Source organism: Ruditapes philippinarum, unplaced genomic scaffold (genome assembly GCF_026571515.1).
Source record: "Ruditapes philippinarum isolate M1 unplaced genomic scaffold, ASM2657151v2 ctg2774_1_1_1_1, whole genome shotgun sequence".
Taxonomy (NCBI): domain Eukaryota; kingdom Metazoa; phylum Mollusca; class Bivalvia; order Venerida; family Veneridae; genus Ruditapes; species Ruditapes philippinarum.
This window is the reverse complement of record NW_026858554.1, coordinates 58,918-84,816: the sequence shown is the minus strand read 5'-3', so window position 1 is coordinate 84,816 and position 25,899 is coordinate 58,918. Positions and strand designations below refer to the sequence as shown.

General features: G+C 31.9%; 1 protein-coding gene across 1 annotated transcript in view; it reads right to left on the bottom strand.

The window, feature by feature from the left end:
• The window catches only part of LOC132753574 (uncharacterized), a gene marked incomplete at its 3' end in the record, with an annotated part of 31,088 nt that extends 6,710 nt beyond the window's left edge, over positions 1-24,378 (bottom strand). Inside the window, exon 1 of the mRNA XM_060744062.1 lies at positions 24,098-24,378. Within this exon, the coding sequence (XP_060600045.1) occupies positions 24,098-24,146 (49 nt within the window). The remainder of the gene's footprint in view (positions 1-24,097) is intronic.
• Positions 24,379-25,899: the final 1,521 nt, after the last annotated feature.

The window sequence follows — 25,899 nt, the reverse complement described above, 5'->3', positions numbered from 1 at the left end:
TGATAAAAACGAGACATTATGAAGTTCAACATACTATTCTTGATATTTAAAAGGTATATGAAAAGAAAAAAATCACTTCGACAGATTTGTTTAATCTATCATTTTGTGAAGTTGGCGGCCTGGCGGTCCAGCGGCCTAGCGGTCTAACATTTAAATATTGTAGAAATGTTATATAAACAAAAGGGGGGTCAATGAAGTTCTAAAGACAATTCTTGTTATTTAAAGAGTTTATAAAAAGAAAAAAATCACTTTGAGAAAACTTATTAATTTATCATGTTTGTGAAGTTGGCAGCCTGGCGTCCCAACGGCCTAGAATTTTAATGTTGTAAAGGTTTGAAAAAAGAATTGAAAAATGACTCTTACTTACGTTTTAAAGACATGTCTTATCATTAAGCTGTTATATAAAAGTAAAATAATCACATTTAGATAGTTTTATCTTTCAATAGCGAGCTGGCAGCCTGAAATTTTACAGTTGTAGAACTGTTATATTTTGATAAAAACGGGACTTTATGAAGTTCTTAAGACTGTTCTTGATATTCAAAAGGTATATAAAAGAAAATAATCTTTTTTCAGATAACATTTTTTCATGTTTGTGAAGTTAGAGGCCTGGCCAAAATTTATAATGTTGTAGAAATGTTCTTTAAACAATAAAACGGCATTAAATGAAGTTCTAAAGACAATTCTTGTTTTTGAAAGGATATATAAAAAGAGAAAGTCACTTTGAGAAACCTTTCCTATTTTATCATTTTTGTGAAGTTGGCAGCCTGGCGGCCCAGAGGCCTAGAATTTTAATGTTCTAAAAAGTTGGAAAAGAATTGATAAACGACTCTTAATTAATTTTGACTGACATATCTTATCATAAACAATTATATAACAGTAAAAATGTACGTTTAGAACGTTTTTTTTTCAATAGCGACCTGGCAGCCGGAAATTTTACAGTTGTATAAAATTTTAAGAATATGATATAAACGGGACTTTATGAAGTTCTTAAGACTATATATGATTTAAAAAGGTATATAAAAAGAAAATAATCACTTTCAGAAAACGTTTTGATTTTACCATTTTTGTAAAGTTGGCAGCCAAAATTTTAATGTTGTTTAAATGTTATTTAAACAATAAAATGTCATCTAATGAAGTTCTAAAGACAATTCTTGTTATTTAATGGATAAAATCACTTTCAGAGAACCTTTATATTTTATCATTTTTGTGAAGTTTGCGGCCTGGCGGCCAAGCGGTCTAAAATTTTAATATTGTAAAAGTTTGGAAAAGGATGAAAAAAGACTCTTCAAGTTCAAGTTCTGTTATTCGCCATTCCAAGTCTTAAGATATTCTGCCGATGCCATTTGCCAGCGACGAGCACGCTTCGATGGGAAGTGAGAAGCTGTTTACTTTAGCCAATGCAGTTGTAGTGACATGTATATGAGTATCAAATCAAATCGAAACAAATTTATTCATATATAAACATAACACAAAAACATAACCTATGTATAGCTTTTGACCGACATACATTTCACATTATATTTAAGCAGTCTACAGATGCCTGGTAACCACTTTTAAATTATTTGTGTATATCATTTATTTGAACATTAGTTGTCATGGCAATTTATATGAAATAACAGTAAATAACAAACGTTTATCGAAAATATTAATTCCTTTCGCATTGTTTTCATTTGACCGCATGTCTGTCAGATACTAGACTTTATACAACATACATGTATACAACACAATCAAAATGCATAAAACTGGTAAAAGTACATTAGCTGCGCGACAAGATATTGTGCTATTTTCATGGCATCTACGTATGCGCCTGGATTTTGAGCGATTGCTTTGAACCGTCTAAAATCATATTATAATTCATATTTGAAGAAATTATTATAACACTTTTAAAGATTATTCATTTCTACATAAATATCATGTTTAATTTGTGAAAATATTCCTTCCATAACTATTTAGATAGAAAAGTTAACACATGTACCAATCGCCGCTAATGTTAAGGTTGATGTATACACTGATGTGTATGCGGTTCTGTATTATTGTGAAATGACTAAACACTTAGTAAGATATCAAGTTTAATGTTATATTTAAGACATTTTTTTATATTCGTACAAAAAATAATAATCATGAAAGGATGAAAATATTATTTGAGCAGATATGTAAAGAGCATGTTTAAGAGTAACGCGCGGATTCCTACTGCCTGTAGCGACTACGAGAAGACTCCATTCTAAGGAATTTGACAGTCTGTTATTTGTAAACGGGCTGATTAACTATTAAACGATACTTTCAATGTACAAAATGATGGTTAAACATAATAAAACAAATAATTGTTCAACACACGTAGGCATGAAAATTGTTTTAAAATGACCGTGGTAGCCTTTGGAAAAATACTCGGAAATTTAGTTCGAGAAACAGATGTTCGCTTCAATTATTTTTTAGCATAAGACTTTCATAATGTTGGTATTCTGTAAAACTTTATTCCATATATTTCACTTTTATACTGTCTAAAAAATTATTTCCTTTTATAAAATACATGCATGACGAAGTGCGTTTTGGAGAATCTACGCGTTATTTTACAATGTAACTGAATCAATACGTAGCGCCGCTAATTTCTTTGTTTCTTGTCTAATCTTATAAGATTTAAGAGTTTTGCAACATTTAACAATAATATGATAAAGATGTTAGTGCCCCAAATATAACAGGTGTTGCTTTAGAAAACGAACATAAAATCGGTACGAAATCAAGGCGCCTCTTCAATTCTTTTTCAATATTTTTTTAAGTTTTGGTTTAGAACGAAAATTAAGATTTTAACCTTCTAGTATTTATTTGTACGAAAGCCTAATAGTGTCATATAAAATAAAAAAATAAAATGCAAAGGCGTTATAACGCGAATAAAGGTGTTATAACGCTAATCAATAGGCGTAATAACGCGTGAAAAAGGCGTAGAAACGCAAATAAAGGCGAAGTAACGCGAATAAATGCGTAATAACGTGAATAAAGGCGTTATTACGCGAATCAAAAGGCGTACTAACGCGAATTAAGGTGTTATAACGCGAATTGAAAGGCGTAATATCAATTTAATTCGCGTTTTAACGAAGCAAAAGGCGTAATAACGCAAATCAAAAGGCGAAGTAACGCGTATAAAGGCGTAGTAACGCGAACCAAAAGGCGTAATAACGGAAATCAAAAGGCGTAGTACTGCGGATAAAGGCATAGTAACGCGAACCAAAAGGCTTAATAACGCAAATCAAAAGGCGTAGTAACGCAAATAAAGGCGTAGTAACGCGAACCAAAAGGCGTAATAACGCAAATTAAAACGCATTATAATTGTCAATATTAGGTGACTTGGAGACTTTAAGGTCCATTGGGTTATATGTAAATACAGTTACTCTGAATTCACATGTATCACATCATTGATTTTACACATGTTACTATAGTAAATGAATTTCTTTTCTTTTCTTATTTCTTATCTTATCTTATTTTATATGTGCGTCATATGTTCAATTATCTACGGATATGTCCTATATAATTACTTTTTAACATGTAGTATCTTTTATTTATGTGAATGTCGTTCCTAATTACGCTAAAGGTAATAGGCTTTAGAAAAACGTAAGGTATACCTAAGTCACATTAGAATGAAAGTATCTCTAATTATTGAAAGGTATGCTTAGAGGGGTAAAAGAGTTTCTGTTAAGTTACAATTATAGGAGACATTGTCTCCTTTGTCTTTATCGAAAAGTATCTATAGTTGGGTGATAGCAACCTCTTATCTCACGAAAGCATTTCCTAATAAAAGATTAAAAATATCAGACTGTGGCCTTAGGAAGTATCCGTACAGAATTGAAAATAAAACGTACATCTTTATCAATTCATTTAAATCAACATTGTTCTTCCTATCTTACATTACAAGGCCATGGTTTGGAATTTATCATGTCATTACATTGATTTCTGTTGATAAAGTGCATGCCTGATAAACCTAGCTTTATTAGTCACCCCAAGCTTTATCAGACACCTCATCAATACACATTTTGACCTTGACAGAACTACTTTTTTCGGGTCATTTCCGGTCTACTGTTTACATTGGATACTACAAATACTACATATCTTGATACGATAAATAAAGCATAATTATTAAAAATACAAAAAAAAAATTGTTACTGTTATATTTTTATTTTGTTGTATTGCTTCACACTTTTTAATAAATTAAAAAAAAAACATCACAGCAGATTGCTTTATCCAGCAACAGCTTAAATTCGATATTTTATGGCGCAGTATTGCATGTCAACAACCTGAATGTTTATTCAAGTCGGTAAATTCACTTTAAAAAATATAAACACTTGACGATGAACTGGCAAACTTAAAATTTCCATTTTCCGTGAAATCAGCTGTTCAACACTGTTCAACGACATTTTCAAATCTTGTTTACTTTGTGTTTTCTCATATCCTGTTCATTAATGTAACACTGATATGTCTCATGAAACGCTTGATATTGAATAAAAACACGTAATCTTATTTTGTGAATTGATAAATCCATTTAACCCAGACATTATATCCAATTTTCATCTATCGATTATGCTCGTTCAACGTTCGTAATCCACACGTCGGTAAATTCAAGATGGCGACATGAAACCAAAATATCAAAAATATGCGAAATTTGTGAGGAATGGAATATTTTTCCTGCTACTGGGTTGGAAATATTTAACTGATAAACTTTGAATCGAATAAAAATTTTGAATATGAACGCGTCACTTACAATTAACTAAAACATTCGGGACTATTTCTTTTTTATTTGACATTTCACATATTATTGCGCGCCGTCTGAACACGAGAGGTTCTGGATAGGGTTTTGCTTCAATTAAAATAAAAAAAATCAAACAACAATTGAAATTGAAAACATGATAAATAGAATACCAAACAAGTGTCTGATATTATAAAATTTATCAGGCTCGGCACGAAAAAAAATGAAGAGCTCGGCAGAGCCTCGCCCTTCATTTTTTTCTTAGCCTTGCCTGATAAATTTTATAATATCAGACACTAGCATGGTATTCTCTATTTATATGGTATTAAATAAGCGTTATAACGCCTTTATTCGCGTTATAACGCGAAACAAAAGTCGTAATTGCGCGAATCAAAAGGCGTTATAACGTCTTTTTTCGCGTTATAACACGAAACAAAAGGCGTAGTAACGCGGATCAAAGACGTTATAAAGCGAATAAAGGCGTATTACGTGAATTGAAAGGCGTTATCACGCAAATAAAGGCGTTATAACGCGAATTGAAAGGCGTAATAACGCCTTTATTCGCGTTATATCGCGAATCAAAAGGCGTAATTACGCGAATCAAAAGGCGTACTAACGCGAATAAAGGCGTTAAAACGCGAATCAAAGGCGCAATAACGCGAATAAAAGCGTTATAACGCGAATCAAAAAGCGTAATAAAGTGAATAAAGGCTTTATAACGCGAATCCAAAGGCTTAGTAACGCCTTTATTCGCGTTACAACGCGAAACAAGAGTCGTAATTACGCGAATCAAAAGGTATTATAACGCTTTTATTGGCGTTATAACGCAAAACAAAAGGCGTAATAATGCGAATCAAAGGCGTTATAACGCGAATAAAGGCGTTATAACGCGAATTGAAAGGCGTAATAACGCGAAAAAAGGGGTTATAACGCGAATTAAAAGGCGTAATTTCGCGAATCAAAAGGCGTACGAACGTGAATGAAGGCGTTATAACGCGAATCAAAAGGCGTTATTACGCGAAACAAGGCGTTATAACGGGAATCAAAAGGCGTAATAACTTGAATAAAGGCGTAATAACGCGAATCAAAAGGCGTAATAACTCTAACCAAAAGGCGTAATAACGCAAAACAAAAGGCGTTATAACGCTAATTTAATACCTTATAATACTGCACGTTTGTAACGTCGCTTTTCATTGGATAATCGTGACGTTTATATAGTTTAATATACACGGCTGCTGTCGATTCATGAAGTAATCTTACTTTTTTTCTATAAAAAAGACGCTTGCTGTATTATTAATTCATTATAAAGATTGTTGACAGGTTATATGACCGTATATAAACGGCCGTTTGCAATATAACCCTCGCCTAACGGCTCGGGTTATATTTACAAAAAGCCGTTTATATAGGGCCATATAACCTGTCAACCATCTTTATAACTAATGATATAAATTCCAAACAGTGGCCTAGTAATGTGAGATAGGAAGAACAATGTCGATCTAAATGAATTGATCAATTATGTACGGATACGTCCTAAGGCCACAGTCTGATTTTTTAAATCTTTTATTAGAAAATGCTTTCGTCAGATTAGAGGTTAACTATCACCCAACTATAAATACGTTTCTACATAGATAAAGAAGGCAATGATTCCTATAATTGTGACTTAACTGAAACACTATCCCCCATTTAAGCATACCTAGCAATAATCACCCTAATGTGACTAACTTATACCTTATGTTTTCCCAAATCGTGTTACCTATAGCCTATTACCTATAACTTACTTAGGAATGGCATTCACATAATTAGAAGATACTAGAGGAAACAGGATATATCCTAAGATAATTGAGCATAATATGACGCACATATGAGATACGATAAGATATAAGATAAGATAAGATAAGATAAGATAAGATAAGAAAAGAAATTCATTTACTATAGTGACATGTGTAAAATCAATGATGTGATACATGAGAATTCAGAGTAACTGTATTTACGTCCAGTCCAATAGACCTATAAGGCACCAAGTCACCTTGTATTGGCACATATAAAAGAGTCTTCATCAGGTTATGACAAATAGTTTGCATTCTTACTGCGCAAATGGAATGTTAGTTATTGTAAATATATAGTATAGTATTCTTTACGACTTTATATCTTGAGCAATAAATTCAGATCAATATTGATCTTCTTTACTCAAGTTACTAGGCCATTTGATAAGTATAAATATAGTATTAAATTTGCATTATAATGCGTTTTAAATTTGCGTTATTACACCTTTTGGTTCGCGTTACTACGCCTTTATTCGCGTTACTACGCCCTTTGATTTGCGTTATTACGCCTTTTGTTTTGAAATATAACGCAAATAAATGCGTTATTACGCCTTTAAATTCGCGTTATAACGCCTTTAGTCGCGTTATCACGCCTTTTAATTCGCGTTATAACGCCTTTATTTGCGTTATTACGCCTTTTGATTCGCGTTTTAACGCCTTTATTCGCGTTATAACGCCTTTATTTGCGTTGCTACGTCTTTTTTCGCGTTATTACGCCTTTTGATTTGCGTAATTACCCCTTTTGATTAGCGTTATAACACCTTTATTCGCGTCATTACGCCTTTTGATTCGCGTAATTACGCCTTTATTCGCGTAATAACGCATTTGGATTTTTATTTTTTATTTCATTTAACACTATAAGGCTTTCGTACATTTGTATTTAGATAGAAAAACGGTAAAATAGTTCCTTAAAATTAAATGTCACAATTCAAAACTTAAAAAGTTGGTATATCTTGCGTTAATTCAACCGGGAAATGTACTGAGGAATTAAATTCTTACCACCTTTTAAACAATTTTCATAAATGTGTTATAGAAAGAAATTTAAGAATAAGATTATCGTCTTTAAAATAAATAATCAAGTATAATTATTATTTTAAACTGAAAATAAATACATGTAATTACAATCTAAAAATAGCTTTCCTTTTCAATTTTGACCGTATCAGCATGGACAATTGATAAACTGATTCCGGAAAGGAATCACGGCTCCAATTTAAATACTTACCTACAAATAAGATTTCTTTATTTAAAACTATATCCTATAAATCTGATGTCGACACAAAGAAATTAAGTAAGGAAGAAAAGGACCGCACATCAATTATGAACAGTGTCAACATTTCTAAAGTGTATATGGGCCAGCGTACCGGTGTCGGCGTTGTGGAATACTAGTTGACACCTTTTTAAAATAAATATTAGGTAACTTTAAGTTGAATATATTTTCTATACCAGAACAAAAACATCTCTGGAACATCGCTTAAACAACACCCAATATCCAAGCCATTAAGACATGCTTTTATAACAGTCTTTTATTGCACGGATAAATGGTACATGTACACGGGTACTTTCAGATACAGACAAACGAAAAATGGGCGCTCGGAGTAACGAGTTTTACTTATCTGAAAAATGTTGAGGAATGAAACATTAATGCAAGAATTTACCATTTGAATTCATAAAACTTTCATAGCATAATGCACGTTTGGAAAACAAAACTTTCGTAGGCAAAAGGTTGCTGTTTTCAATACACAACAAGTTGTGACTAACATATAGTAACATAGATAATACTACTAGAGTGGTGACAGTATAAATTTTAGTGAAATACAGTATTTGTTTATCCATTTATAATCATGTTAACAAAAAGAATAAGACTAAAGTTTCTCGACATTATTTTAAAGATTTCAATCAATTTGAAAAATATTTAGAGATTATTTCTTAGAGATTTATTTTAATGTAGCAAAAAATAAAATTAAAAAAAAATAACACTGTTTTTCTAATTTGTTATAATTTTTTAGCCACGCAAAAAAAATGACAACTCCCACGATTCTAATAATGATAATTCTATTTACGCACGGTACGGATTGGAACGAGCAAAATCAGTTTTAGCGTACATGTTTCATTACTGTAGCATATCACAAAATGACAGTGTTTGTACACAAATGAGACGTTGAAATGAAACAAACGTGGTTTACTTTCTTCTAAATTGATAGACTGGCATTTTTTGTACCGTTAATTCGTTAAAATTATATTGTTGAATAAATTCTTAGTTTTAATTCGTAACATTTTCACATTTACATCTAAATCCACGTTTCACCACAGAAAGAACTTCTTTTGGTTTTGACGTAAAAGCGAGACGAACATATCTCAGAATCAAACTTTGGCACGTCAATATATCTTGACTAAAAAGTACATAAGCCATTCTATACAGAATTATATGAGACGTGTAAGCAAATCTTATAATAAGAATCATATTTACATATATAATTATATACAATACACACACTACTTTATATGTATTGGGAATACCTTCTTTTTTGTCATTCATATTTCTACATATATCTTAAAGTCTATGCATAAAGAAAATAAATTTGGTTTGTTTGAGATAAGGTTTTGTATGAAATTAGGTAATTAGATGCGTGTGTGGACTTTATTTTAATCAAATTAAATTACACATATCATGACGAAGACAGTTATCTCTTTCTGTCATTTTCTTTCTGCCAATTTGCCAAATATTGACACCATGGTCACACTTAAATAATACACAAGATATATAAAGATACATTCATAAATCAAAGTGCATCTGAAGTGTTTATTCGCTGTGCTTCCGATGAACAAAGGCGATCTTTATAATTTCAGCATAATTATAATACATTTGTAGTAAAAATGTTGGATGTTCATCTATATATTCATCTCTCTATTTCAGTTCTCAATTGCGTTTGTTTCCAGGTTATTCGGATATATTAATATTACTTTCTTTTTGTTCTTGAATTATATACTACATGTATATCATTTTCGGTGAACTATAAATAACCTCGGTTGGGGTATATTCCTTGATTTATATGTAAAATAATGTTTATAAACAGAGTTGTAGATAACAGTACTAATACCGCTATAATATAAATAATGTGAGAGTGACGTTGCAATGTTTGTGTACATTCTTTGTCTGAATAGGTAAAACAGTTTTATTTTCAGAAGATTATATAATACAATATAAGAAGTACAATTTGGAACATCTTCATGGTAAAGTTGGTAAAGTCGGTGGTATGCGTCTTAAAACTTTATCACGAGTTCGAGCCTCAAAAGTTGTCAAACATTTTTCTTTTCCCTTTTTAAACTTTTATGATAGACGCAAATGAATTGGAATATCAATGTAGTTTTGTTATAATATCTAATAATTTTGATATACCGGGCAAAATAGTTTTATCCTGTATTTTGTGTAGTATGTAGTAGTCATAGTACTTGTGCTGTGCACGAGTATTTCGTGACAACTGAACTATAGTTGAAACAATTTGTGTACTTGTATGCAGTATAAGGTTTCACCACCTTGCTAGGTATGCCTACATTGTAAACAATGTGAAATGAGAAGTAAATAAAATATAGCACAACACAGTAAAAAAATATTCTTCATACAGGAAAAAAAAATGCGAATCGAACATGCTTTGCATCGATCTAAACTAGAAAATTAACTCAAAGTCTTACCTACTGCATTTCGATGACACTTTTATATTGTAAAAATATGTTAAATACAATCAGTCGGGCATACTTCCTGATCGGGAAACAAGGGGATGCCCCTTCAAGGCTTCCCGATCAGGCAGCAAACGTCAAAATCCTTCCCGATCGGGAAGTTTATAGGCCTTTTTTTATGTAGTTCAGGAAAAATGGCCGGTGCATAATAGTTTTCAACCCACTTCAATATGAATATCACACTTTAGTGCAGAAAAGATACATCTAAAATCCTACGGTGTCATTTTATTTTAACATATCTAAAATTAAAATAATCTGAAAGTGAATTTAAGTAAAGTTTACGATTTTAATAAGAAGTAGCTGCTTCCCGTTATGGAAACACTGTTTCCTGAGCAGGCATCTAGCAAAATATTCACCATTATAAATGTCCCGTTTGGGAAGTTTTTTCTTTATGTTAGCGCGTTCTATTCTGGAAATCTTTCGTGTTGATTGAGATTGCTATGAACAACACCAACAAATAAAGTTATCTGTGGAACAAATCAACAGAGTCATGGTTCGGATGTTTTGAAGTTTGGTGTGTCTAGCAGTTCAGATACAAATGATCATAGTAGGTGTCTTCTCAAATATTGTAAAAACGAATATTCGAATATATTCGAATATGGAAAACTTATAATCGAACATCAATTTTCTTATTCGTTCCCGGCCCTAGTTATTTTTATCATGCCCCACTTCGAAGAACAGCGGGTATATTGATTTGTTAATGTCGGTCGGTAAGTCCATCGGTAGACCGCAGTTATTATCTTAAAAATTATTTATCACTGAAATATTCATATTTCACATACTAAATGGTCATAACTATAGTAGATGACGCCAATTGATTTTAGGGTCACTATGTCAAAGGTCAAGGTCACAGGGGCCTTAAATGTCAAAATGGTTTAAGCACATTATCTTGATAACTATCTATAACTAAGTCATTATATTTCACATATTGATAGGTCGCAACTAGTAGATGACCCCTATCGATTTTGGGCTCTTTAGGTCAAAGGTCAAGGTCATAGGGACCTTAAATATGTTTGTTTATCCGTCGTTATACCACATTGTTTCCGCTGATTATCTTAAAAATTATTAATCAAAAGTCTTCATATTTCATATATTGATTGATCATAAGTATAACATGACCCCTTTTGATTTTGGGGTAATTAGCTTGAGGAAAGGTCACAGGTCTCTTAAATTTAAGAATGGTTTCAGCTCATGATCTAGAAAACTATTTATCAAAAAGTCTTCATATTTCACATATTGATTGGTCATAACTAGTAGATGACCCTTTTTGATTTGGGGTCACAATTTCAAAGGTCAAGGTCACAAGGGCTTAAATTTCAAAATGATTTCCGGACAATATCTTGAAAAGTATTAATTTTTATCACAAAGTTTTCCTATTTCATGTGTTGATTAGTCATATGTGGTTGATGACCCTTATTGATTTTGGGGTCACTAGTTTAAATTTTACAGGGTCCTTAAATGTCAGAATGGGTTCCGTTCATTTTCTTGCAAACTATATATATCACTAAAAAAAATTATATTTCACTTACTGATTGGTTATAATTATGTAGATGACCCATATCGATTTTGAGGTCTTTAGGTCAAAGACCACAAAGGCGTTAAATGTCAGAATTGTTTGCACTCATTATCTTCAAAGCTACTCGTTATCAAGTTTCTGTGTTTCACATTTTGATTGATCATTACTAGTAGATGAGCCCTATTGATTTTGAGGTCACTAGGTCAGAGGTCAAGGTCACAATAACCTTGAATGTTACAATGGTCAAAGTAGATGCTCATAGTTACATTTATATGATAATATATATTTTATTCCAGCTACCCTCCATTTTGTATAACTTACTTATGATACATTTCATTCAATTTCAGGTCATATATTGGTCATTATTTTTCATTTTCCATAACTGAAGACTTCCATGTACGCATTTATGGCATATTTCTATAACAAAGTTACTAATGGTATAAGTCAAGAGCTAAAAAATCAATAAGGGTCATCAAAAATGTCACTATGACATTTCTTGTTTTATTTATATATTTTATTTTATACTTTATTAATTTTTTTCTTAATAAAAAGTGGCTTAAGTTTCAGAAAACAGAAATATGAAACAGTCATTAGAAAAAACATATAGTATGCAAACACGTTTTGAGCTATAGCCAAAAGATATTTATAGTTATCAAAATCATTACCTTCACATATCAACCTCCAAGTTTCCCCATCCGTCTGTGAGCTCTATTAAACATTTAACTTATTTGAGCTGCATGATAATTGTTTTTGAGAAATTCTGTGCAATGTTTTTCAACACGTGCTATAATAGTATACATTCTTAACAGTATAAAACTGTTGTTTTGTAATTATGATTTTTGTACTGTCCGTCAAGTATAGCTAATGTTTTGGTAGGTATTATAACGCGTTACAAGAAGATAAGCTTCACAGGATATATTCCACTTGTCGTGCATATGTCCTTAAAAACTGACCAGGCTTGGCAATTTCTTATCATCAAGGTACTACTACAAATATAAAGTACTTCAAGATTGGGAAGCAGTTTATCTGAAACATTCAATGACGAATATTTTGCTAGATGCCTGATGCAATGTTTTGAAAACGGGAAGTGGCTAGTTTTTGGTAAAATCTAAAATCTGTACTTAAATTCACTTTCAGATTATTTTAATTGTAGACATTTTAAAAGAAAATGACCCGGTTGGATTTAGGTGTATCTTTTCTGCACTGATGTGTGATAGTCATATTGAAGCAGAATGAAAACTGTTATGCACCGGCCATTTTTTCTGAACAGCGTGAAAAAGACCAAAAATAAACCGTCCCGATCGAGAAGGATTTTGACGTTAAACTTTGTTGCCTGATCGGGAAGCCTTGAACATGTTGAAGGGGAATCCCCTTGTTTCCCGATCAGGAAGTATGCCCGACTGACGATTTGATAACTGTTTTACACCGTTATAGAAGACTTGACCGCCGCGTCATTAAATAATTATATTAAACGTACTTCACACTTTACCTATGTCTCTGATATAAATAATAAATCACACAAAATATTGTTTGAAAAGTTTCGTAATATTTGCGGGAAATCACTGACCCGCGCATTGCGTATTTCATCTACATGATCCATACAAACGCTATCACTTATATATTTGACTTTAATCTATAAGCTAGAAACCTGTTTTAAACAACATTAGAACAGAAAAGCACAGACAAGTGGAGTATAGACCCTGCCCTTCTCCACCCTTGAATAAAAAAAACACTAAAAGTATTATTTATTACAAGAATTATTTTTAAATTTTTGCTTATATCAGTATGAGACGATTAAGTGTCTAACACGTGAACAAGTTTGAATAGAATTTCATAACGTTTTAAAAAAGTCAATTTTTTACCAACGCTTCAATTTCCTGAAGATATCAAGCTTCGAAATGTAAACACAACTGACCTACATATATTTCAAGTATTTATGTTATCGCATGCCTTTTATTTCTGGTGTAAATCAGTCGATGCATATATTCTTTTAATAAATAAATATATGTTATTATTCGATATTGTACCTTTCTGCCAAGCTTTGCACATTTAATAACATTGACCTTACCGTGTCACATGCTTCCGACTGGAATGTTTCCCGCAAATTACAGCGGAAAAATCGCTGGGAAAAAGAAATTTCGTATAAAACTTTAATAAATGAAACTGTACGTTGTTATCGTCTCATCCACGTGTGCATGACCTTTAATTATTTATGCCAGCGAAAAAAAGGTAAACAAAAAAGTATATAGATCAATATCAATTTTATTCCTGTTTACGTAACTATTTTTACATTTAGTGTTTGAATATCAGTTTTGGTTTCTGTACTAATCAGGGGAATTAAATTGTATAAACTTATTTAAAGAGATGTTTTATTACTGAAAATACTTTTGTTTTCTATAGTATGCTATTTCTGTTTATGTTCTTGTATAATTAATACATTTGTATTTTTACCTTGGTAGCCGATATATACCTGCATTATTTTGAACGTACATTAACTATGATTGTAAGTATAATTAATGTGTAAATATTTATGTGCTTATAGGTCATTTTGCGTATATACAAATGTACTACTGACAAATTATGGACTTCTTCGCTGATATTAATGCGTTTATTCAATACTTGTGTTTTTGCCTTATTATGCAAATGGATTTAATCATTATATTTCCCCTTCTCTTTTTTTTATTCTTCTTAATATAGGAAGTTCAAATCTTACTGCACACACATCATTATAATGTAGTTTACAAGTCATAATGAACACTGTTTAATTCGATAATTTGCTTAATTATATATTTCACATACATGTATAACATGTTAAAAGTTATTATATATTTTTTCTTTTTTTCTTCACTATCCTTGAAGATCACTGTAGCAGTCATGACATTCATAGAAATCTTGCATATTTGTAAATATTTGTTGATTACAACTTATCAATTATTATTATTTCTCCTTTCATCAATTACATAATGGAGTGTACTTTTGTTTTCTGGAACAGAAACCTGTTAGTAGAATCAAGATTTTGCCGTTTTCACTTTTTACTCCTAACAATTTGGTTGCTTCTTAATAATCCTGTATATTGCTTGTCTTTTAGTCAATATTTCGAAGTTAACGCTAGTCGTTTCCATTCATTGAAAGGACTGACTAAAACATATTCTGTAAAGTCTAGGGCATTCTATAGAAATCTTTCATTTTCCAAAAACGTAGCTATTGTTTTCACTGTTTGTTTAATAATATCGTGGTCAACAATTTTCCTTTTACAGTGTGGAGACGTTCATCCGCATCCTGGGCCCGACAACTCATTTTCACATGCATCACTTGATACATCATTTGATATTTCACATAACTTGTCCATTCTACATTACAATGTTCAGAGTCTTTTACCCAAACTTGACATTATCAAGACAGAGTTCGATTCTTTTGACATATTAGCATTTAGCGAAACATGGTTACATTCATCGGTTAGCACAAGCGCACTACTATTAAATAATTTTCATATTCCCGAGCGCAGAGACAGAGGACATGACAAATATGGTGGTGTTATATTATACGTCAAAGAAAATTTAGCTTATGTTCGAAGGCATGACTTAGAATTCTTAGATATTGAATGTATTTGGATTGAACTTATTCTAAAGCGGAACCTTATGATGCTTATTGGACTCTTCTACCGCCCACCAAACTCTGATGCCCAATATGACCTTAAAATTGAACAATCTTTTGACCTTGCACTTAATTCTGGTATTCAAAACATTACAATTGTTGGCGACTTTAACCTCAATCCTGCCATACCCGCATCCAAGCGAAAACTTTTACACCTTTGTAACCAATTTGGGCTTGCTCAATGTATCAATGATCCAACTCACTTCACTGAAACGTCTTCATCCGTCATAGATCTTATTCTTTTAAAAAACATACGTAGTTTGGTACTTAGTGGCGTTGGTGAACCAGTTTTCGATCAGCAAATTCGTTATCAATGTCCCACTTTTGCACTTTTTAAATTTACTAAACCAAAATGTCAGACTCACTCCCGTCAAATATGGCTGTACGACCAAGAAGATTATAATGCATTGAGATACTCTTTAGAACAATTTGATTGGCAGACCATTCGTAACACTGATATTGACCAATGGGTCTCTGCATTTACATCTACCATATTTAAATTTTGTAACCAATATATTCCTAATAGGTTTATCACCATCAGACCCACAGAACCACAGTGGATATCAGATGAAATTAAACGACTTATACGCAAACGCAAGCGTCTTTTCCAACAAGCTAAGCTCCATAATCGAACTTCGGACTGGTCGAAATTCCGCCAACTTAGAAATAAAATAGTTTCCCTTATTAGAGATGCTAAATCAGAATATACAGCCAAATTAACCCAGACTTTCACTAATAAAACATCTAATAAATCATGGTGGGCCACAGTTAAAATGTTTATCTCCCCTAATAGTCAAATAAGATCTATTCCTCCACTGCTCAATGACTCAAATATTCTATATGACAACGAGGAAAAGGCGGACGCCTTCAATCGTTTCTTCGCTCAACAAACATTTCTTGACGAACCTGATTGGCAACCCATTCCACCAATTTATTCTTTCTCCTCAACTCTATCATCACTTCACTTTGAACCATCTGATATCGAACCATTATTACGAACACTACCACTTGGGAAAGCAGTTGGTCCCGATTTAATAAACAATCGCGTTTTAAAAGAAATATCGTCTCAATTAGCTGTTCCTTTGTCAGATATTTTCAATTATTCTCTGTCTATCGGTACTTTTCCTACTCAATGGAAGGTTGCAAACGTATGTCCAGTTCATAAAAAGAATGAGACCAATGTAATTAGTAATTATAGACCAATTTCACTTCTCTGTTCCCTAAGCAAAGTTTTAGAAAAAGCTGTTTACAAACACGTATATAATCATCTAATTAGCAACAACATTTTAACAGAATATCAGTCTGGTTTCCGCCAGGGCGACTCAACTATAAACCAACTATCAGTAATTTATAATTTTTTCTGTGAAGCAATAGACAATGGAAAGGAAATTAGAATTGTATTTTGTGATATAAGCAAAGCTTTTGATCGGGTATGGCACAAAGGACTCATAACTAAATTGTCATCTGCTGGAATTCGTGGAGATTTACTTCTTTGGTTTCAAAGCTACTTATTCAACAGGCAGCAAAGAGTCACTGTCCAAGGTTCTTCATCTTCTCTTCTTTACGTCAGGGCTGGTGTTCCTCAAGGATCCATTCTCGGTCCACTGCTTTTCCTTATATTTATAAACGACATTGTAATAGATATCGACGCCAACATCAGACTTTTTGCAGATGACACAAGTTTATCCCTTATCGTTAATACACCCGAAATAACAGCAAATGTACTAAACTCTGATTTACAAAAGATTAACCAATGGTCTAAAGAATGGCTGTCTTCGTTTAATCCAGCAAAGACCATATGTATGACTATATCTCGGAAAGCTATCAAAACACAACATCCTCCCTTACTTCTGCAAAACCAAGTCATTTCCGAAGCTTCTTCTCACAAACATTTAGGAGTTGTTCTATCAAACGATTGTTCATGGTCAAATCATCTAGAATATATTAAAAACAAAGCTTGGACAAGGATCAATATTCTCCGTAGTCTAAAATTTACACTCGACAGAAATACATTAGAAACATTATATTTGACATTTATCCGTCCATTATTAGAGTATGGAGATACACTTTTTGATAATTGTTCAGCTAGCGAAAAGCATCAATTAGATATGATTCAAAACGAGGCTGCCAGAATAGTCACAGGTGCTACTAAACTTTGTTCTCTTGAAAAACTTTATGACGACCTAGGATGGGAATCATTATCAACTCGACGTAGTAATCACAAACTGGTCTTTATTTACAAAATTCGAAATAGTTTATGTCCCACTTACTTAAACACTCTAATCCCAACACGTCAAAACGAAAGATACACCTTCCTCAGATATTCCTCTTACCTATTATCGAAAATCCTTTTATCAAAACTCACTTATCCCGTCTAATATCCGTTCTTGGAACACACTTCCTCAGAATACCAAATCATCAGATTCTTGAAAACAATTCAAGCAACTTATTTCTAACCTACACAAACCCTCTAATTACTAAAACACAGGACACAGCTAACTTCAAATCCTGCATACTCGCTTAAGACTTGGCTGTAGTTCCTTGAATGATGATCTTTTCCAAAACAAATTTCCGAATCATACACATACGCTTGTGGTCAAACAGAAACAGTGTGTCGATTTCTTCTAAATTGTCCTTTGTATCAGTATGAGCGACATATCCCTTATAGAAACATCATACAGCTGGATAGATCTCTGATCATAACTCACAATTTGCTTTTGTATGGTTCAAATTCCCTTTCAAACAACCAAAACGTAGAGCTTTTCAAGTCTGTATACCTTTATATTGATTCTACGAAACGATTTATATAATGTCTGACTGCTACTGCTATGCTGCTTATATTCTTTTCTTGTCCTTATCTTTATTTGTTTAATGTCCTTTTTGTGTTTTTTTCTTTAGTTGTTTTCTGTAGTTTTTTACTTATTTTTTGTCAAAACTTACTAAAATTTTGTCCTTACCATTAACATTTCATTTTTCTTTTTTCAATCTTGCATTATCAAATGTTTTTTTTTTTTTTTGGTAACTTGTTTATTACAACCACCACAGACATTGAAGATTGATATTGTTAGATAATGGCTTCTATAAGCTTCTGCTTTCGGCCAAAATCTATAATTATTGTTATGTTGTTATTTACATATGTACAAATATTCTAAATAAAATATGTTTAAACCAAACCAATCAGGGGAAGTAACCGCTACAGAAAGTTTGGTTTATGGCATATTAACTGAAAGCGCAAACAATGCCGAAACTCATTTCAGTCGTCTCACATCAAAGGAAAGCGTACGTTGTTATCTTTATGAAATTATGATATTTTAGGGATTTTTTAAATGTTGTTAAAATAGCGGAAAAACAAGTTTTATGTTCAAGACATGCAACAAGGTCGTAATAAAATGCAAAAATATTTTGACGTACGGTTTGCACGATAAAAATAGACATGGTGCATATAAGTGCGGATCAAGAAGGGGAGCCACGCCGATAACCCCAAGTGTCTGTGCAGAAAAGGCCCTATATCAGAAATGATGTAGGGGTTTTATAATTTTTTATCTCTCATTTATAGACTCCAACGAAAATAGAGACTGCAAGAGTCAACAATATACATGTATATATTTGCTTTAGAATATTGCTCTTGAGGGATCTCCACTTTTCCAGAATACAACAAATATCCACACATTGAAGAATTTGTACAAAGAGCAAAGGAATATGTATAGAAGTCAACACAAGAAATAAACTTATTACGAGCTCGAAAAGTATATTCATAGGACCTGCTTAAAATGAGCATTACTGTTACGCAAGTAAAAAATAGATGGTAATGAAGATTTTGAACGGAACTTGTACTCAGGGTAGTGATGGAAATTGCTGGGGATAATGCTGTTTCTTCAATTTGGAGATCAAAATTATATTCATTTATTATATATTTATATTTATAAGACGTTCATGACTGTAGGAGCACATTTTGGCACGAATCTCCATGCACTCATCTAATGCGTGTTTTGTGCTCATGTTAAATTTTTCAAGTGCTGTATATCTTACATTTGTCGTTTCTATTTTTGTCTTCTTTATATATAATTCACATTTATATCTATGACGAAGTATATTCAGCCGACACTTTAGTAACATAAAGCTTACGATGTCATTGGTCAATGGATACAGCATTGGACTCCTAACCATTGGGTCACATATTCTAATATTATGAAAAAGTAATTGGGTCACGACACCCATCTCTCGCTTTAGTCGGCTTGAGCACTGTTTAGTAACAAGAAAGCAGTCATCGTGAATGGTTTTATATAAGCACAAAATGGTTTCTCAAAAACCGATATAAAACCGAACTTTGAACAAAAAATAGTTAACGGAAGGTGTTTGGGCCAAAACATCTTTGCCAAAATGAGCGGTATGCCCCTTAATCAAACACGTATAGGGACATACTAGTGAGTACATGTATTTAAAATAGTGTATGCATTTCATACTAGTGTATAAAGCTTTAGGCCTATTTTTCCGGATTTCAAAATCATTGTTTGTCTCGTGATTTAAATAGTTACAAAATACTAGTATATAAAATAAAAACTAATTTGCATTATTCTAAAAGAAAAAAGTGGAAAGTACCCTAAATAAACGTTAAAAAGGTAAACTATTTTGTTCCAGAAAGTTTTCTTCTGATTTCCACGATGTTCCATTAGAGCCATCGCGACACAAACATAACACGAAACAGTGTTTAAACGAATTTATGATGGTTAAATATCGAAAACAAATCGGTGTAATATCGTATCATCGTCATCGTATTTTCGACCTCTCGCCATAGTGGTTCCGTTCTTTCGTGGCCTCGGAGTCATTTTTCATGTAGTGTTTAGTTTTTTGCTCAAAAAACTACTTGAGATACTAATACTTTAATTTATTATAAATATACATGCATAATAAGTTTTATAACATAATGATATGGATATGAAGATATATTAATTTATCTGCAGGTTTTGTTTTAATTTTTATTTTTAAAAGATGTTAGAGAATAAGCAGGACGGATATAAAATTAGATTTTATTCTAAATATTGGCACCATTAAGACAAAACGGTATTTTTTACTATAATTCATGCGATGTTTAGGTATAACTATGTCATAATTCGATGCACATCGAAAATGGGAGCAAAATCTTAATAATTCTAATAAAAAGCAAAGATACTGTACATTAATTCTGGGAATACCCGTATATACAGCACTATAGGGAAAATGTGTTTAAAACATCAATAGCAAGAGCGATATATTAACAAACATGTGTTTTATGATAATAAATTAAACAACTTTATACATTTACTCGCAAAATACAACATATACAAATGTTAATACAAATCAATGTTTAAAAATTTCAAGATCACATATTGAACTTACACAAATAATAGCGTTAAAATGACAACATGGATGGTGGTTTTTCAATTCTTTTCCAAACATTTATACATAAAAATTTTAGACCGCTAGGCCGCTGGGCCGCCAAGCCGCCAACTTCACAAAAAATGAAAAACAAGTTCTCAATTTCTTATTTTTGTTTTTATATATCCTTTGAATAACAAGAATTGTCCTTAGAACTTCATTTAATGCTGTTTTATTGTATAAATAACATTTCTACAAGACTAAATTTTTTGGCCGCCAGGCCGCCAACTTCACAAAAATGATGAGATCAAAATGTTGTCAGAAAGTGATTTTTTTCTTTTAATATACCTTTTCAATATCAATAATAGTCTTAAGAACTTCATAAAGTCCCGTTTATTTATCATATTCATAACATTTCTACAACTGTAAAATTTCCGACTGCCAGGTCGTTTTTTTTTTTTTAAAAACCCCGCTCTTAATGTGATTTTTTACTTTATATAACTGTTGAAAGATAAGATATGTCTTTTCAAGTTAAGAAGAGTCGTTTTTCAATTATATTCCAAACATTTACAACATTTAAATTTTAGCCGCTAGGTCGCTGGGCCGCCAACTTCAAAAAATAATAAAATAAAAACTTTTCTCAGAATGATTTTTTTCTTTTTCTTTACCCTTTAAATATCAAGAAATGTCTTTAGAACTTCATTTAAATGCCGTTTTATTGTTTAAATAACAATTCCAGAACAATAAAAATTTTGGCCGCCAGACCGCCAACTTTCACAAAAATAATAAAATCAAGAAAGTTATCTGAAAGTGATTTTTTTCTTTTTATATACCTTCTTTATATCAAGAATAATCTTAAGAACTTCATAAAGTCCCGTTTTATCATATTTATAACATTTCTGCAACTGTAAAATTTAAACTTCATTAAATGCCGTTTTATTGTTTATATATTATTTCTACAAGATTAAAATGTTAGGCCGCCAGGCCGCCAACTTCACAAAAAAATGATAGAATAAAAAAAATCTCTCAAAGTGATTTTTGTCTTTTTTTTATACTTTTTAATATCAAGAATAGTCTTAAGAACTTCATGATGTCCCGTTTTTATCATATTTAGAACATTTTTACAACTGTAAAATTTCCTGCTTTTGAGATATAAACGTTTCTCAAAGTGATTTTTTCTTTTTATATATTCTTTAAATAACTTAAGATAACAAGGATTTTCCTTAGAACATCATTAATTGCCGTTTTTATTGTTTTTATAACATTACTACAAATTAAAAATGTAGGCCGCGAGACCGCCAAATTCACCCCGCCAGGCCGCTAGACCGCCCACTTCACGCCGCCAGGCCGCTGTGCCGCCAACTTTACGCCGCAAGACCACTTGGCCGCCAACTTCACGCCGCAAGGCCGCTGGACCGCTAGGCCACCAACTGCACACATCTACAAGTGTTTGTGTTTTAAGAAAACGCAGCCTCGTGATGTCACAAGCACCACAATATATATTGTGTGAAAATGTCCCTAACCGTTTTTAGCGTATGCAAATAAAGTAAAGTATACGCGAAACGTGAATCACCAAATAATATCGATAGAACGATGCAACGCCCCTCCCTACTGAGATGGTGTATACGCTTCGCTGTTATATGATATTTTTTAAAGACTGCATAGAGTTGACCTTGAACTTGATCAGCAATTTAATTAATCGTTACAATTCGATGTATTTTATCTGTTTCAAATGAAAATGCACAACAGAAACATCTACAAAAATTAGAGTTTTCGTGTTAGAGACAAGGAGAAGCAACGGAGAAGTTTAGAGATTCTGGGAAAATGTCAAACATATACGTAATGGATCAAAACTGTTTTGTCAATAAAAGTTCAGAAAGTTATTCTTTATATATTAGTCTCTATTTAGAATATCGGAACGTTCTAATTATTGTACATTTATATAAACGAAGTTGAAAAACTTTCCCCACCGCAAACGAAAGATGTCATGTATAAATGTTGACTTTTTATTATGCTGTGTTCAGATACCGTTTCATTAAGCGACCATGTTTGGTGTTTCCCTTGCACGGTCGCTTAATACACGTTTGCCTGGATTCCATAATATTTATCATCTTTCATAAACAGACAAAAGGCAATGACTTTTTTTAAAACCACATGTACCTAGAACAGCTGAGCGGTGGGCTTTAAGCTTATCGCTGAAGATAATTAAAATACAGATAAGACGAACAAGTCTGAAAATGTAACAGACAAACAGTTACTATTTTTCAATATGCATTCATATGACTAAATTCAACTTGTTGACAATGATATCGGAACTCGGCTTTTTAAAAATCTTTACATTCTCTCCAATAAGGAAAATGATTAAGCTAAGGAAGACTTACGAAGGAGTTTTCCTTAAGAGCAGTCATAAAATGTATCATTTGTCCTTATTAGTATAAGTACATGTTCTTTATATTTATATTTTTCAATTCAATTGTAACCCCCGAAAACCCTAATCCCGAAACGAAAGTAAGAACTTTTTTTTTATTAAATCCCCAAAAGAGACTCCGGGGACACCTAGATGGTAGATTCCCTGCATAATATTCTCGCATTGCAAGATTGACGTATTCCCAGCACTTATGTTGCGATTACTATGCATTGCATGGATATACTCGTACTTGACGAAAAGTTTGTGTGAAAATCACTTTCGTTGGAGTGAATTTTAAAACTCTCGTTTTCTTTTTTTCATTTCTTTTTTTTTTTTTTTTTTCGAAATTTTATGTTGCTGCTTTTTGCTGTCTATGCGTTATTTGAATGCCAACTTTCCTGGTCGATCTTTCTTTTTTATATTTTTGGTTATAAGCGAAGAAGTTAACTACATGTATTTGATTGACCATTAGACAAAAGTATTCTTATGGGGAACTTAGATGAATCTACAGTGGAGAAAGACCTCAAGTGCCTGTCCATTTGTTATTTCAGGTACAGGCGGGTACCTGAGAAGAACCGAACATAAGCGAGCTGGATATATTCCTCACAATGACACACTCATAGTCCCCAAAGGATTCAAACCTGCTGTAGTGAGGGGTAGTGATACTACTCAAAAGATTAAAATATTATGTTGAAAATGGTATACATCTTTCATACACTTGAATTGCCAGAATGAAACACACAGAAAACGAAAATGGACAAATGAATTTAATATTCTGAACTAAATAGCATATTATCAGATTTTCTTTATAAATGACCAAATGAAAAGAGTTTTTATTTACAAACACAAATTAAAAGAATAAAATTCTTTCTTACCAAAATTCACAATCACAATTGCTACTATTAAAAATCCAAACAGCTGCATAGTTAACACTGTTGTTTCATCTTCTTTTCTATAAATTTTATGACAAAAAGGAAAATTTCACAAAGCAATCTGAACACTGGTTATTTTTAAAACATAATTCCACAGTTCAAGTACTGGAACACTCATTGGTTGATTAAAACGAGGAACAATAAATATTTTACTTCTCTGTTTATGATTTTATCCTTCTTTGGACTGAGTGTGTACAGTAATTTCATTACGTTTCAAGTTAAGATGGCCTTTTATGAAATAACAAATAATTCAAATACCCCACAATGCCTTTTTACCACAACGCACAAATATTTATACCTTTTTTCATTCTTACATACTTAATTGAAAGACAAACAGCAACAATAATGTACAAGTACTTTGGCCAGCGAAGTAGTTTCAAGACGTCATTTGGTTGATTGACATTACATATCTGATGTGACATCTGAGTTAAGATGCTTTGTTCTTTTCTGTACATTATTATGTAGCGCTAGTGTACTCATTCTGTTTAAATAGGAACTTTATGAAGCAAGTGAACATTTTCCTCAGTCATATTTTAAATACCTTATGAGGCATTTCAGATACAGATGTTAGAAACGACCTAACCAATTAATATTATCAATATAATTTTGGTGATTTAATCATTACTTCAATAATATTAAATAGATGCAATTATTTTGATAACGTCTGACAAAATGCTTTTTCTGAAATGCAAATAGGAATCTAATGCTTGCGTTTATTTTTTTGTTTAAGATCAATCTTCCACGTGTGATCACTTGAATCACTTAAACGTATTTTTAAGTGAATGTCACTCTCCGATGCACGCTTTGTGTAACAACGGACAACCAAGGACGATCATGTCAGAACGTTTGATTTTGATCAATATAAAAGGCTTAGGTATCAAAGTCAGTAATTTAACACCTATTCATTTACTGCTATGAAGAAATGAAGTTTATCTTCAAGATTGCATAGTTTAAATCAACCAAAGTTTGTTTTCAAAATATATATATAAGGTAATTATTTTATATGATACAGAAAAGTGATAATAGCTGTACTTTAAGAAGCAATTACTATTTTCAAGATATAGAGGATGTAGGATAATAACTTGTACTTAAAACCCACTTAAATGCTGCTTGAGTAAGATCATCTAACTTGATGATTTGAACTTCCTTTTACTCAGTTAATTTACTCAAACACTTTACAAAATATATTTTTTTTATTACTTTACTTATGAAATAATTTCGAAATGAAGTTCATGAATTTTGAACACTTTATTCTAAAACTAACAAGTTAAAACCTATCATTTCGAAAACAAAAGCGCAATAATTGTTTTCATAAATTGCTTATTTCGGATATTTCTACGCCGATTTTAATAAAATATTTAATCCAATCTGTTAATGACTATCCACATATTTCATCATTTGAAAATCTATATTTGAGACTCTTGAGCATTGCTCCACATGAAATATATTAATTGTACAAATTTATTAGATATCGATAACATAACAATAAAAAAACAAATAATAAAAAAGAATAGGAAATAAATATATTTATAACTGCAACAAACAATACAACGAGGAAGCAGTAACAACAACAATATAATAATATACATTGTGTACAATGGCATCAACTTATGTATTTCTAGGAAGGCACATGTATTTAATGGAAAACAATTGTTAATAAAATACCTGTTTAGGTTAAAACGAAACTAGTTTTATACATCAAAAACAATGAAAAACAAAGCAATATCTTCCTCCTTCTCCTCGAT